General features: G+C 38.5%; 1 protein-coding gene across 1 annotated transcript in view; it reads right to left on the reverse strand.

The window, feature by feature from the left end:
• The window catches only part of LOC145675624 (coiled-coil and C2 domain-containing protein 2A-like), a 302517-nt gene that overhangs the window by 260588 nt on the left and 25056 nt on the right, over positions 1-16873 (reverse strand). Inside the window, exons 3-6 of the mRNA XM_081746169.1 lie at positions 12548-12895; positions 10810-11010; positions 7212-7307; positions 3446-3538 (exon numbers count right to left, since the gene is read on the reverse strand). Coding sequence (XP_081602295.1) covers positions 3446-3538; positions 7212-7307; positions 10810-11010; positions 12548-12895 — 738 coding nt within the window. The remainder of the gene's footprint in view (positions 1-3445; positions 3539-7211; positions 7308-10809; positions 11011-12547; positions 12896-16873) is intronic.

Consider the following 16873-nt stretch of genomic DNA (forward strand, 5'->3'; position numbering starts at 1 on the left):
TTCGGCTAGCTGGGGACTTCACCTCCCAGAGAACCGCGGTTGCTCGGCCTACGACGTCGCATCTCATATTTGAATTGTGTAGGACCAGAGCGAACCAACTCCACTTTCAGCTGATTTTTGAGATATTGCTATTTTCTGATTCTTGAGTTGTCACACTGTTTGCGCTGGTAGAATGAACGCGCTGTACCAATCTAAAGTGGTGTACTGTCGTGTAAAAAAAAAAAAAAAAAAAAAAAAAAAAAAAAAAAAAAAAAAAAAAAAGTTGAAGCTTACAGTAAAGCTCATAAGAGTGGAAACTTCACCTCTACGTTTCTTCGTTTTCTTCTTCATGACTTTTGGTTCACTCTGGTTCTACACCACCCATTTCGCCCTTTGCTTCCGTCCTCCGCATGGGAAGAATACATTTATGGCATTAGTCTTTGCGAAAAATTTAAACCAATTTTCTCTTTAGAGTACGCCTCATTTCAAATGGTTCACTTGTCTTTCCGTGATGATGAAACTGCAAATCTCGAAGATATTTTTATTTTAAAAAAATAGTAATTATCCCCCCCCCCCCTCTCTCTCTCTCTCTCTCTCTCTCTCTCGTTAAAAGCGGTATTTCAGGAAACGCTGGCAAAATTTCAAAAAACGTGGTATATGACCACTTGTTTTGAATAAGGAGCTTATATACCTAATTCAATATTCCTAATATGTCTCTAATCTCAAGGAACTTTCAGATGTGGTTCTTATAACTATTGTAACCCCATCTTTTTTTTTTTTTTTTTTTACTTCCCGCTTTTTTCGTCTCTTCTAGGAAAATATATTTTTAAAAACGCTGAAACATTTTTTTTTAATTTATTTTAAATGAAAAGTCTAAGTACCAAATTTCATGTCTGTTTTCTTAAAGAATTTCGATATATATGGCTTTTTTTTTTCTTACAACTGCAACCTCTACGCTTTTCCTTCCCCGGGGCACGGTGGTTCAGTGGTAGAGCGCATACTTCTGGTGCTTGGGGTCCTTGGTTCGATCCCCGGAAAAGTAAGTTTGTGGTAGATAACATCCCGTCCGTAGGCTTTCTCGGGGTACTTCCGTTTCCTCCCACATTCACATTCCACCAAGTATCCCATCATCATTCCGACTCCCTTAGTCTAAAGGCCATAATCGTGGGACGTTAAACTGAAAGATTCTATTCCTTTTCCCTTCCGTCTGTTTTCTTTCCTTGTACGGAAAATATTTAAAAACGGTGAATTATTTTAAATGAAAAGTCTTAATACTAAATGTCATGTTTCTAATCTTACAGAATTTCGAGATATGGACATCTAATTACAACAACTCTACCCTACACTTTTTTCTTCCCTTCTAGAGCAAATATCAAAAAACCGTGAAACATGTGTCTAATTATTTTCAATGAGAAGTCCAAATATCGAATTCCATGTCTCTAACAATAATAGATTCCGAGATATGGGCATTTTAAGATAATAATTGCCACCTCTATTTCTCCCCTTTCCCGTCGATTTCCCAAAAATCTTTCCTTAGTGGTACCTTACGCCAGATCTTATATACTTACCTACTGGTCGTCGCTAAAGCCCTTGGAAATCCTTGGCTCCTAACTTATATGCATTGTCAAAATTTCAAATTTCTAGTTTACGCGGTTTGGCCTGGGTGTTGAAGTCACTCACTCAGGACTTCCTCTTTTATATAGATAAATTATTGCAAATGAGTACCATACGCTCAATAAGAAACTACGACATGCAATTTAATAAATAAAAATATGCGACTGGACTGACGTTCGAACCCGGGTGTCTGGGTTTTCCGTATCACAGACTTTTTAATTCTTAAGAAGGATGCTCAATCAATTCCGATCTCTTCAACTGTAGAACATACTTGTACAATGCAGTGACTGTATCTATTCAGATGCATACTAAAAAAATGTAACACTAGGAAAGAGACAAGTTAGCAATAATAAGTATGGTAAATATATACTTTATCGTACAAACAGCGTGGCTGTTTTCAAAATTAAAATGTCTTAACACTTTCTGATCTTACGTCACAACACGGTCCGACTTTTTTTTTTTTTTTTTTTTTTTTTCCTGTTCCGCTGTCGGAGCTTATCCAACACGTTTCCTCATAACATGGTCTCTCGCCAGCAAGACAGCACAGGTTGTACTCTTTCAATCTTTCGAGAGGTCATATGTATTAATATCAACAGATGGTCTGTTCGTACAGTTGTATTTGTAGAAAAATGGCAGGGAGAAAATGTGTAAATGACGATATAAATACGAGCTGGACGATATAAATGGAAGACACAAATTTGATGACATTTTGGACATTTAGCGCGCTTGAACAAATGTATTGCGCATCAATCCGAAACACGAGTTTCAGAAACATTTCCAGTGGTGACATAATCGTCTAGGAAAATGTGTCGCTTCAGAAGGGGTACTATTTTGAAAGTAACAACAGCCGTCACTGTATACGTAAGCAAACTAACACTTCTTTTTGCAGCTAATTCTAAATAGCCAATGAACAGGTTTTACTGACGGAACAATTATTACAGCACCAGTTGTAAATACAAGGGTCGTTCAAGGTTGACCGGGATTTTTGTACGTAAATAATCGATGAATAGCCGGATCATCACGAAACTTGCGGGTGCGTAATGTATTCCTTCTCGAGTAACTAGCGCCCGGCATGACGTATTGGGCGCATGCGCAGCAGTTGCAGCGAACATTGCAGCAAGTATGTCTGTGGCTGTGGAGCAGCGGTGTGTAATCAAATTTCTTGTGAAGGAGAAAGTTAAACCAGCTGAGATTTTCAGAAGATTGAAAGCACAGTATGGTGAACAAACGATGTCACGGACAAGAGTGTACGAATGTTGTGAACAGTTTCGCGAAGGACGCGAGGTGGTGACAAATGAAGCGCATGGACGCATTCGCCCGAATGCAGTCACACTAGTGTTCAGCAAATGATTAATGCCCAATGATTACTCCACATTGTTGAGTGGTGCTGTACGAAAGTCCATTCGCAAGAAAAGACGTGGGATGTTGTCTGGAAATGTCATTCTTCTCCATGACAATGCCCGCCCTCACACGGCCAATGTGACAACAACTCTGGCCGAAATGCGCTGGGAAGTTCTGCCCCATCCCCTTACAGTCCAGATTTAGCCCCCAGTTATTATCATTTGTTTGCACCCCTTAAAGACCATCTGGAAGGGAAGAAATTTACGACAGATGAAGCATTGCGGAACGATGTCCTTCAGTGGCTACCACAATAACCAAGTTCTTTCTACGCCAAAGGAATCAGGGAGCTGCCACGACCACGGCAACGGTGCATCGATGCGCAAGGAGAAAACTTTGAAAAGCTGACATAGTTTGGTGCTTCTTGTGCTATTTGTTTCCTCTGAAGAAATAAAAGTCCCGGTCAACCTTGAACGACCCTTGTAAATATTTTTTTAAAAAAATCTGTACTCACCTCTAATGTATCCTTGATTGCCTTCTTCCATCTAACTTTGGTTTGTTCACGCTTCTTAATTGCTGCTTCAACTTTAGCTTCCTCTTTCCGCATCTATACAAAAGGAAACCAAAGTTATGTTATAATCAACAGCTTTCGATCATGTTATACATTAGTGGCGAAACGAAGCAACACGTATACAGTACGTAAGGGTTAAATAAATAATCTTTTTCCAAGAAACTGGGACAAAGCTGTATGGGACTGAAACAGGCAGTTTATTTTATTTTTGAAAAAAAAATCATATTGTTTTATTTTTAGAAAAAAATTGTTTGAGAACATGCCAATTACATACATCTATTTGAGTTTGGTAATTGTGTTTTAAGGTTGTTTTTTTTTATACCGATTACATTCTTTTTCAGAAAGCTATACTTGGTGAAGATACTTTGAATAATTGTGGCTACACATTTATCCGTTCGACAGGATGTAAGTTTGTGTTTGACGTCTGAATTAACATGAAAAAGTGGAGAAGCATTGATATATATATATAAACGTAAACAAATCCGGGATTTCTACTGAACCGGCCGCGATTCCCCTTCCCCCCTTCCCGAGAATTCTTAGGCCCCTTCCCGAGAATTCTTAGGTCTACGTGAACTATTGTAATTACCATAATCAATTTACAATCAGAAGGAACGGGTTCAAATGTTACAGTCGGGTATCCTGAATGATATTTTTTTTTTTTTTTAATTATACTCAGTTCTACTACGTGAATGCTATGGCGGTCATTATAAATGGGCACTTTCTTCTACTTTTGGCAATAGTTCATTGATAATTGTCTCTATATGAAATAACTTCACAACTTTACGTATAATTATTTACACGAATAAATTATTAATTAGAGGTAAAGTTTCTCTCTAAAGCTCACTTCGTTTAAATCCCACTGCCTCAATCTTACCTATTCACTCTGAACTAGTGGTGGGCAGAAAACCCGGTTTTTCAGTTTTTAGAAGAACCGAAACCAGTTTTTGAAAATTAAAAAAAAACGGTTTCGGTTTTCTCCAAAAACCGGTTCGGTTTTTCACAAAAACGGTTTCGGTTTTCTTCAAAACCGGCTATCGGTTTTCTCCAAAACCGGTTCGATTTTTCAACAGATCCGATTTCGGTTTTCTTCAAAACCGGTTCCGGTTTATCCCAAAATTTGTTCTATTTCTGACCAGAATAGTGTTTCTTTGTTCTCTGGAAACCGAATCTGTTTCCACAGAAATAGTTTTGTGTGTTTTCCAAAAGTTTTTACCGAAACCAGTTTCGGTGAAAACCGAACCGGTATTGAAGAAAACCGAAACCGGTTCCGGTGAAAAACCGAATGTCGGTTTTTCGGGTTTCGGCTTTTCTAGAAACCGGTTTCCGGTTTTGCCCATCCCTACTCTGAAACTCATGACTTTCCTAATACGGTTGACCACATATTGTGCTTGTGATTGCGCACGTATTAAGCAGTAACCCACATATGTTGATTATCCACTTTGCAGTTTAATTTTTTTATTCATATATTCCAGCCGACTTGTTTGTCGATAAATATATTAGCTCCTTGGCTTTGTGAAAAACCTCTATAATTCCCTTTGACATATGATTTTTGAACCTTACGTCAATATAGGGACCTAAAATTAACTGATAGGGCGCATAGAGTACCGCAAAGTGTTAAAAAGATAAAATTAGACAACAAATGAAACAAATTAAATGAGTACATTTATAAACTAACTGTAACAAATAATTTAGTAAAAAATAAATAAATAAAAATAAAAAACTCGTTTCTTAGTCTTAAAAGCTTTTTTTTTTTTTTTTTTCATTTGTGAAACAAGATAATTCAGTAGTGCTATTACAAATATACAAATAATGCGATACAGTATCTATTTATCACTATTTTCTGCTGCTCTGAACGATTTCACTTGTTCTTAAGGTGGATCACTATGTGTTCTCGGTGCTATGCTAAACACTGCTTGAATAGTGCAGCGTTGCCAGGTAGTGTCGAGTGTGTACTGGTGCCAGATAATAAAGGAAGTAATCATGGAATTCTGCGTGGATATTAACTCGAGAAATTAGTTTTCGACCCTTACTGCAATTCACAGCTAAGTTCTGCTTCTCAAACTACAATGCCAGAATCCAGGAATTTAACGTACAAATTTGGCAACAACGCATTATGGCGTTTTGCGCAAGTTTCGTCTCAAAATCTGTTTCCTTAAATATGAATTAATATTTAAATAAAATATGAAACATAGCACGAAAAAGATCAAACAATATATTTATTTCGTAATAAGATCGTTACTTTTAAAGTACTTTACACATTCAAATAAACATTCCACAAAATTGAGTACTTCTAGTAAGATCTAACAGCAAGTGTCATCTTGTGTGCTCATTGTAAAACAAATCAAATATGTCCTTCTATTTGTTATGTTTTTAAATATCAAAACACACAACTAAATGAATCAGTGTCTTGTGTTGTAGCTGAAACATAAATTTATCTTATAGTACAATATTTATAATACGTAACGTTTCATTATGCAGTACTTAAGGGAATGAGCTAAAATATGTACTGACTTCCGGGTAGTGATCCACCTTAATAACGTTTCAATATTCTTCTTCAACAATCAGAAAACTAAAGAAAAAAAGAAAAGAAAATGCAAGAAACCTGAATACAAACTCGGCATCTCTCTCTCTCTCTCTCTCTCTCTCTCTCTGTCTCTCTCTCTCTCTCTCTCTCTCTCTCTCTCTCACTCACACACACACACACACACACACACACACACACACACACACACACACACACACACACACACACACACACACACACACACACACACACACACACACACACACACACACACACACACACACACACACACACACACACACACACACACACACACACACACACACACACACACACACACACACACACACACACACACACACACACACACACACACACACACACACACACACACACACACACACACACACACACACACACAAAGACCTGCACTCCCACTACTCGGGGATGTTCCTGTCAAATACACACCAATATCCTTCTATACAGGGTGAACGGTAACTACGTGGACAAACTTGGACGGATGATAGTACATCTAAAAAGAAGCAAAAAAAAAGTCCTAGTGAACATGGAGAAGTTCCGTCCCGCTTAGGAGTGACAGAGTGTGAAAGCGTGGGAACTTGAGCTTCAGAGGCCAACAGCTTAAAAACAATACATCGTAGAGAGAGTGCGGTTAAAAACGTCACTTAGAAAGTCATACCTACTTTATTGACAAATGAATGTTGGAAAACGCAGCTATGCGTGCGCACGGGATTCTTCAAAGGAACGGAGGGATTCCCGGAAGTGCTGCAAAGGAAAGAAGTGTCACACGTTGTTAATCCCGTGCGCACACGTAGCTGCGTTTTCAAACATTCATTTGTCAATAGAGTAGGTATGACTTTCTAAGTGACGTTTTTAACCGCACTCTCTCTACGATGTATTGTTTTTAAGCTGTTGGCCTCTGAAGCTCATGTTCCCACGCTTTCGACACTCTGTCACTCCTAAACGGGACGGAACTTCTCCCATGTTCACTAGGACTTTTTTTTTTTTTTTGCTTCTTTTTAGATGTACTATCATCCGTCCAAGTTTGTCCACGTAGTTACCGCTCACCCTGTATATTACCCTCATCTTGTACGACACCGAATTATTACAGAACAGTATTTTGAAAATGAACTTTTTTCTAATTTTATTAAAATAAATGATACTTACAAGATCATCAAACCGAGACACACCAGACTGTTTTAATCTTTTCAATTTCAAACGGGATGTTCTTTGAGTCTCGGTGACAGTTGTTCCAGCCTGCTCCTGCAAGGAAACGTTGACAATTAGTACATTATATCCACTTAATATAGTCCAATATCAAATATTTTGTGGATTTTCTCAATAAAAACTAACTAACTCAATGGCCTATGAAACCCGGAGGTTCAATGCTGCGTTTACGAAAGTTCTCCATTGACTTCTACCCTTAGTCAACTGGGTTCAGTTTCTACTTGGTACTTTTATTTCTACAAGATCCTTCTTAATATGTCCTTCCATTTGCGCCTAGGTCTTCCTAATGGTCGTTTCCCGACTGGATTTCCAGTTAAAATTTTCAAAGCTCTCCTACTTTCTTCCATTCTGGCTACATGACTTGCCCACTTGAGTCTCCTAGACTTGATGACCCGAACAATGTTTGATAGGCGGTATAAATTACACAGTTCCTCATTATGAAGTTATCACCATTCCCCATTTCCGTTCCTCTTGGGTCCGAATATTCGTCTCGGAATTTTATTCTCAAATAACATTTTTAAATAAATTCATCGGTCTATTTTTCATTATACATACGTTGCTATATCCATTGCTTCGAAAATTAAATTCTTAGTCAACAATATTTACAACAGTTTCTCGAATTAATTCTCAATGCATTACCATTTATTTAAACAATTGATAGCAATTGAAAACAGTAGGATCTGATTAATCTGGTTATGTTGTATACGAGGGTACGTTGATAAGTTCTCAGCCTACTCAGGTTCACACAAAGCTAGATATAAAAGTTATATACATTTATGAGACTTATAATTTGTGAAGCCACTGTGCAAAATTTGGTTTGACTAAACCATTTTTTTTTTTTCAGGTCCAAAGTGGTGATGTCAACCCACGTCCCAGAAATTAGTAAATCTGAACATCGTGCATTCATCAAGTATATCTTCCTAAAGAGACTCTTGCCGAAGGAGATCCACAACGACCTTGTCACAACATTGAGGAACAAGACACTATCGTATGCCACTGTGAAGATTGGGCAGCGAACTTCAAACGTGGGCAGTTTATTCTGAACAATGATCCAAGGTGTGGCAGACCAATTTCAATTACCTTTCCCGAGATGATTAACGCCATTCACCGGATGATTCTCGACAATCGCCAAATCCCGCTCAAACAGAGAGGATACATTGGGCATTAGTAATGAACGGGTGTGGAAAGTTATCCATGAAGACTTGGGTATGAGAAAGCTGTCAAAAATTTTAATCGTCCTCCAGGACAATGCGCCCTCACACAAGGCACGTCTGACATTGCAAAAATTGGAGGACCTGCGGTTTCAAATACAGAAACACCGCCTGATTTGGCTCCATTAGACTTTTATCTCTTTCCTAAACTGAAAATATTTTTAAAGGGAACGCATTTCAGTGGCGAAGTTGACGGCATTTCTCAAACAAAGGCCTGGTTTGCAGAGCATTCATCTGACTTCTATTTGTCTGGCCTGCAAGCACTGCAGCAGCGATGTGAAAAGTGCATTGCACTACAAAGGGAATATGCTGAATAAAAACACCAAGTTTCGCGGACCCCCTTTCAATCTCTCGCGGTCCGCAGGGAGTTCCGCGGACACCGATTGGGAAACACTTATCTATACTATGAAAGACTTAAAATGACTGATTCAACAATGCCAAGACCATACTACTATTCCTAGAAATGTGTAAATTGGACAGAAAATTCCTTTTGGTACGAAATCAAAGGATAACGAATTAAAAACAAAATACGTATCCTAATGGTGAATAAGTTTTTCTATCTTTTACTTTTCAGGAATAGACTATTTCTCGGAAGTTACGAGATTAAGAACAACTCTGCATATAAACTTCTCAATTAAAGACAAGTACCGTTTCAGCATTCGAAAATTACGCTTCTAAAGAAGGAAAGAAGAGCAATTTTTATTATATTTAAATTTCCGATTCTTTGCTCGAGAAATGTCCACTGTAAGGATTCGGTTGTTGGGCTATGAAATTCGGAATATAAATTCTTAATTTAAAACAATGAAGTGTTTCAGAATTTTCGAAAATTCCATTCCTAGAGGGAAAAAGGAGTCCTTTTTTCTATATTACTAGCAGAATGCCCGTTCTTCGCAAGGGGAGAATACGTTTCATTTTGGACATAAAGAGCACCAAAACTGTCACCAATCAACTTAGGGACCCCAAAAATTACGAGTTCAACATTAATATCGGCCATTTTCAATTATTTTTACTTGTCATTATCCCCCCCCCCCTTAGAAGTACTAACGGGGCTGACTTTCGATTTAAACGGCATCGAAAGTGTCACTGTTTGTCTCAGCGCCCCGAAAACTATGGATTCGATAACAATATCGGTATTTTTCGATCATTTTTATATATCTCCCCTTCTTCCATGTTCCGGGGCTCAATTTGGATTTAAACGGCATCGGAAGTGTCACTATTCGCCTCAGCGATCACAAAAACTATGGATTCGACATTAATGTAAGTCAATTCCGATCATTTGTATGTATCTCTCCTCCTCCTCCTCCCCTAAGTTGTACCGTCAAAGTGAAATGGTAACAACCATCGCAGGCCCGAAACCATCTTATATATAAAAGAGAACGCACAAATCCTTTGTTACCTCATCACGCTAATACGGCTGAACCAATTTCTTTTATTTTTGGGGGGTTATTAGGATTTGGACCCTAGATGGTTTTTATCATATCACTTTAATTTTTAATTACCAGTGTCTTGAGATAATTGACCATTCAAGTGTCCATAACGTACAAATCCTTTGTTAGTTCATCATAGGTAAAAATAAACGTATTTATATGCAACCCGCATGACCGTGTCACTCGGCGGGTTAACATAAATGACAGGCGATATAATGTTAACATTTACTGCAATCTACTATGGTTTTTATCATATCACTTGAAAGCGAAAAAGTAAAAATTATCTAAGTAACAAAGTTTATTGCGTTCCGGGGTGACCGCAGCGAAGCGGGGCGGGTTAACATAAATGACAGGCGATATAATGTTAACATTTACTGCAATCTTCTATGGTTTTTATCATATCACTTGAAAGCGAAAAAGTAAAAATTATCTAAGTAACAAAGTTTATTGCGTTCCGGGGTGACCGCAGCGAAGCGGGGTGAACGCTGCTAGTCTATGTATATAAAATTTGATCGAGATCGCTTGGGTCGTTCAAGAGTTACTAAATCACGAACATAGTCACTTTCATTTATAGTTATATTTATATACATATTCAAAATTCCGAATCTTCCGTCAGAAAATGTCCAATACGGGAATTCACAAAATTTGAACCTGAGAAATTCGATTTTTATAAACTTTTAATAAAAAATTACAGATCATGTGTTTCAATACTTTCAAAAATTATACTACTAAAGTGGGGGAAAGGAGAAATTTCTACAATATTCAAATCTATGGTTTTATATTTATTACAACTTATTCCTCCCGTGCAAAGAACGAGTACTTTAGACAGTTGATTATAAAACCATTAGCTGTACAAGACCATTAATTAATTTAAATACACAATTTCAATATGTGTCTTACCTTCCTAGCCTGAAACCTATCTCGAAGTCTTTCCCGGTAAGAACGATTATCTTGTGAGGTCTGACTTCGACTCCCGTCAACAGAAGAATCTCCAGCAGAACCTCGACGACTTGAAGGGCGTTCTATACTCGGTATGATCTGAATAGAATCCCCTGACGCTAAATCCTGCACTGACGAGCCTTCTATATCAATTGCAACTTCCTACAAATAATAATAATAAATTAACACAAAATCTGTATTATATCTAATGGCTACATTCTAAACTTACCACTATATCTGTGTAATCACAAATAATTCGACGTTAGAACAAAGATGTATAGCCTTTAATCATTTTACAGAATTGTTCTACAGATGGCAATAATAACACAGTAATAACTGCTACTAATCGGGGATGTGAATTGAAAAATTCATTTCTTCTTTAAAACTTAACTGTTTCAATACTTTTAAAAGCATATTCACAAAATCTAAAATGATAAATTTTTGAGAACATCATCTGAGGAGTATTGTTAGTTTGACACTAGTGCCATCTGTAGGATTCAGTGGAAGTTCAAGAACCTGATTTTTTTTTTTTTCGTTGTTCATCTTCTGCATAACTGACCATGTTTAGTGGGCACGTGCAATATCATGCAAAAGCAACACCCTCGACCATCTTGTATTTAGACATCTTTATATTTTTAAGTCTCTGAATAGGAGGTCCAGCACATAAGTATTATAATACATCGCACTAATTTCTCGTTTACTGAGATGAGTATTAGGGAGTTAGGATTTAGATTTCTGGATTTCCAGCATCTCTGGCCATGTTCGCCCGTCACGTAGGAGGGAATAATGTCCCTCAACGATCACACTATTATGGAAAAGGGAAGGAAGGAAGCGGCCTGGGACCTATGTTATGTACCACCCCGGCATTTGCCTGGTGTGAATGAGGAAAACCCAGGATGGCTGACCTGGAAAAGCTTTTTACACTTTTTCGACCGAGGTCCCCCACCGGGAATCGAACCCGGGATCGCTTTGAGATGACTACTATTCGAGGCCATGTCCCCAATTTCGGAGGCAAGGTTATGCGGATGTTTGATGAAATTGTAGAAGATGGTTCTGCCAATGATTGCAGTTCTGATGAAGAAATAGATGATATAGAAGCTGATAACGTCCTTTCGACAGGTACAGATACAGATGAATGTGTGAAGATTGCTTTTAGTTGTATCCATGTGTGTAATAAAAAATATAATTAATTCTAATATACAATAATAATAATGAAAATAAAAGGTACTAAATTTGACGAACCCTTGTGTTTATGTAGACACAATATAACTTTTGTATTTTAGGGTTAAGACGTCCCATCACGGCGAAATTAAAATACAGCTAATTTTACAGAAATTATGTGGAATCTTCAAATAGAAAAAAGATAATCGAAAAGTGAAACAACAGCGCGCTAGACAATATTATTTTACATGAGATACCGTTATCACGACTCACTTATCTGCTTTCGATTTCCAGCCATTTAGAAAATCGGCATTTATTTTCGCGTTTATAAATGGCTGCAAACGGAAAGCTACTAAGTGACTCGTGATAACGGTACCTCATGCAAAATAATATTGTCTAGGGCGCTCTTGTTCCACATTTCGATTATCTTTTATCTATTTGAAGATATTACAAAATTTCTGTAAAATTAGCGGTATTTTAATTTCGCAGTGATTAGGTTCCTTAGCGGTAATTTTAACCAAATATGTAACAAATGTACCTGTCGACTTTTTGGAGGCGTTTTGCGCAGTTCACCCAACTGACGACTAGATTTGTGAACCTCCACATCATGCAAAACTCTTTTGCTCCTTTTCTTGGTTTTAACCTCACTCTCACCACTAATCCATTGGGAAGTTGACGCCGATGGGTGCTCTCTGCTAACAGTAATAGTAGGTGTACTAGTCACTGGCCCCTGTTGCGGTTTCAAGTGTTCTTGTTGAGTTGCAGATGATCGGCGTCTTTGCCGATGACTAGAAGAAACAACACTTCCAACAGCGAAAGACGTTTCAGCTTCTTTCTCCTCATTTTGACTAGTTGTTCTGGTAAAACTTCCAATCTCGTGTTCAACCTATGCAAATAAGAAAAAAAAATGACTGGATAAAAATCAAGCATCATAATTAAACAAATATTTGTATAGCTTAGGTTCATAGCTTAGAAATGATAAATAATATTTTGCACACTATTTGCTTGAAAAAATTTAATAAATTTTCTACAATACTATTAGTGATTAAGGAATATATATATATATATATATATATATATATATATATATATATATATATATATATATATATATATATATATAAGAGTCCAAAAATTTTATTTGGACTCTTTTCTTTCCTCGATAGCCCAATCGATGGACCGCACTGAACTCAACAAAAGGATATACATGAATTTAAATCCTCATGAGCAGTTTCTGGGAAAATCGAGAAACACGGATTCTTTTACAGGGTAACCAAAAAAGGTCGTGCCGTTTTTGACGTCCCATTAATCATGTGTTCACAGAGAAAACGAAATGAAGCACGTGCCTGCCAAGCGATCGGGAGTTAGTCTGAGCATCGATCTTCAGTAATACAGGCACGTTGCGCGCACACAACAATCATAACGCGTCCGGAAATGAAGGTATCGAAGAAGCTTGTTCGTGCCACCTGCCGCATTATGCCGCCCCATATACCAGGTATTTGGGGATAATGCTGTGAACGAACGCACCGCCAGGCATTCGTTACAGAAATTCTGTTCAGAAGATGTGAGCTTTTCGGATGAACCTCGCAGTAGACGACCACATATGTGAGGATTCAGGCCTCGAGGCAAAGCACCCATCGAGTAGGACAGTGATCTAACGTGTAATAAACTTGAAAAGGGTTTCATAATTCCGCTGAAACAGTCAGACTGCACCTGCATGGGACAGGGAAGTTACACAAGTTAAGCAAGTGGGTACCCCACACATTGTCGGCAGCCAACAAAGAATAACTAGTAATAGTCTGTTTGTCCTTGCTCACTCGGCACCTGGACCCACCCTTGCTTATTGGTGACGAAAACCGGTTCCTTTATGACACTTCCAAGCGTACCAGACACTGGTTGTCACCCCCGTGACCCTGTTCCTCACATCTCAAGACCACCTCTGCACCAATGAAAGATAGGCTCTCTTTATGGTGGAACTGTCAGCAAATGGTGCATTATGAGCTTCTTCCATCTGGTCAGACCACCACTTCTGATTTCTACTTTCAGCAATTGCAAAAGGTGCACCATTCATTGCGGCATTGGTGAATCGCAAGGATGTTGTTCTTGCACGACAATGCCAAGCCACATGTGACAAAAAGGACACACCATATTCACCGGACTTGCGGCAACCGATTACTATGGATGGCCACAAAGTTCCGGTTCCGGCGGAAACGGTTCTCGGAGATGCAGTTTTCAGAACCGGTTCCAGAACCGGATCTTAGGAACCGTTTCCAGACCTGGATCCGAAAGCCCCCAAAGACCCGTAAAGGAGGCACAAGGTTCACCTTCAAAAAAAAATGCAAAGAGGACAATGCGCTTGTACCTTCCCCGCCCAGACGCGCTTGTGCCCCCAGAATAAAAATTTGATTCACCAGTGGGTGTTTAGCCAAATGAGTTGGCCAGTTTGCCTGTTTAGCCAATGAGTTTGCCAGTTACCCAGTTTATTTAACGAAATGAGACAAGCTGCTGCCGCCTGGGCGCCTGCCTGTCGCTTCCACCATTTCATTTAGCATACTGTTCACAGCCTGCCAGCAGCTCGGGTTTAGCGTAGGGATGGTCACAAAGTTTCGGTTCCAGTGGGACCGGTTCTTGGAGATCCGGTTTTCTGAGCTGGTTCCAGACCTGGATTCAAAGAACCGGTTCCAGAACTGGATCCAAAGAACCGGTTCCAGAACTGGATCCGAAGAACCGGTTCCAAAACTGGATCCGAAGAACCGGTTCCAAAACTGGATCCGAAAAACCGGTTCCGGAACCGGATCCGTTCAGACCCGAAAACAGGTTCCACCAGGAACCGGTTCTGGCCATCCCTACCGATTACGACCTGTTTCATTCCGTCGATAACTACCTCGGTGGGAGATCCTTCGCACAGGAGAAAGACCTGCGGAATGCACTCACGAACTGCTTGGCTTCCACGACCGCCGAGTTTTATCACCAGTGTACTGTGCAACTGCAGGAACGTTGGCAAAAAGTGTCGGATGATGGAGATTACTTCGAAACCAAATGGTACGTACCATTCACTGTATTGCTCTTTGTTCTTCACTACTTTAGAACAGCAGAAAGTATTTGGTTACCTTGTATGAACCCAAAATCGATACTGTACGATAACCGCGCCATCTATTGAGATAAAACTGACACTGAGGTACACACTAATTAAGCTTTTCATTATGACTCTGGTAGGAATCAGTGGTTCCCAACCTCTGTGAGGCCCCTCCCTCCCCGTCATCTTAAACGAATCCATCTATGTATAAGGCTGAACCTAAGACTTGCATAAAACAGTTTAAGACTCAGAAAAAGACTTCAATTCTTAAAATCAGCCTTGAGGATTCTACCTTATTTTGTGTAAATATATTGTAAAATTATTCCCTTTGTAACGGGAGGTAGAGCTAGGTTAAATAAATTAGAGTTTAGAATTAATTTTTACTATTGGTTTATTGTATTTTTTAAAAAATAAAATGTAACAGTATTTACAAAATATTACATATATTTTTTTTAATGCGAGGTAGAGTAAAAGGTAGGATAAGACTTTACATTTACAGACTTAGGATAGGATTTCTACAGAGCTCCAGGCAAGCAAAGTTGAGTGATGTAGGAAACCCCAATGCTCCAAAGCAAGTAGTGAGGAGGTTAAGAGGCCTCCTCCCGGCGAAGTTAAAATACCGCTAATTTTACAGGAATTATCTGATATTTTCAAATAGATAAAAGATAATCGAAATATGGAAATAGAGCGCCCTAGATAATATCATTTTACATGAGATACCGTTATCACGACTCACTTATCTGCTTTCGATTTAGAGCCATTTTGAAAATCGGCATTTATTTTCGCGTTTCTGAACGGCTGAAAACGGAAAGCCACTAGGTGACTTGTGATAACGGTACCTCACGCAAAATAATATTGTCTAGGGCGCTCTTGTTCCACATTTCAATTATGTTTTATCTATTTGAAGATATCACATAATTACTGTAAAATTGGTGGTATTTTAATTTCGCCGCGATGAGGCCTCTTAAGAGCCACAGAGCCCTGAAGCAGTCTAAAAAGAACCGAGGTTGGGATACCGACAGAGTTCCGGGCAAGCTAAGGTGAGAGGAAGGGTAGCCTAAAGTTCCGCAGCAAATCAGAGGCTTTTGGGTTGAGTTTCTCCTAGAGCTCCAGGCAAGCTAGAGGTGGGGTGGTGTGAAGTGCAGAGTTAGTCTGAACTTCATCTGCATATCAACATGCAAATTAGCTTGTTTTTTTATATTCATATAGTATGTGATATCAAGTATAATATAAATTAATTATTTAATAATATATATGAATATTATCCTTTGGTAAATATCAGTTACATACGACAGCAACTAATTACAATTTCATAAACGTAGTTACTACAATGCTCACTATATATTACATAATCTTGTGTAAAAATGTTTCGGAAAATTTTATTAAGGTAATGATAAGAAAGCAAATATCATTGATTGAATGCTGCGAAAAGAATAATCTAATCTTCCGTTGAAAGCTTACAAACTAGGAAGTTGCTGTGAGTGAATTTTTTTTCTTTCTCTGGCGCTAACCGTCTTCCTCCAACATCCAGAATTAACAGTCGCCACCCCTTTCACAAATTTGGCGCCACAGCTTTAAGGGCAATTCAATGTTCATCTTATCCTACGGTGACATTGAATAAGAGTCAGCTTTCTCAACAGTTTTGGCTTAAAATTTTCGGTGTGTTTGATGTTTCCCATAGCGATTCCAAGAATATTGCAAAAATAATTATTTTGTTTATCTGGTGTATATTTTATTCTGTGTAATTAGAGTTTCAGGCATACAGTTTGGGGGAAGGTTAAATTTGTT

This window comes from Thermobia domestica, chromosome 18 (assembly GCF_964235325.1).
Source record: "Thermobia domestica chromosome 18, izTheDome1.hap1.1, whole genome shotgun sequence".
Lineage (NCBI taxonomy): Eukaryota > Metazoa > Arthropoda > Insecta > Zygentoma > Lepismatidae > Thermobia > Thermobia domestica.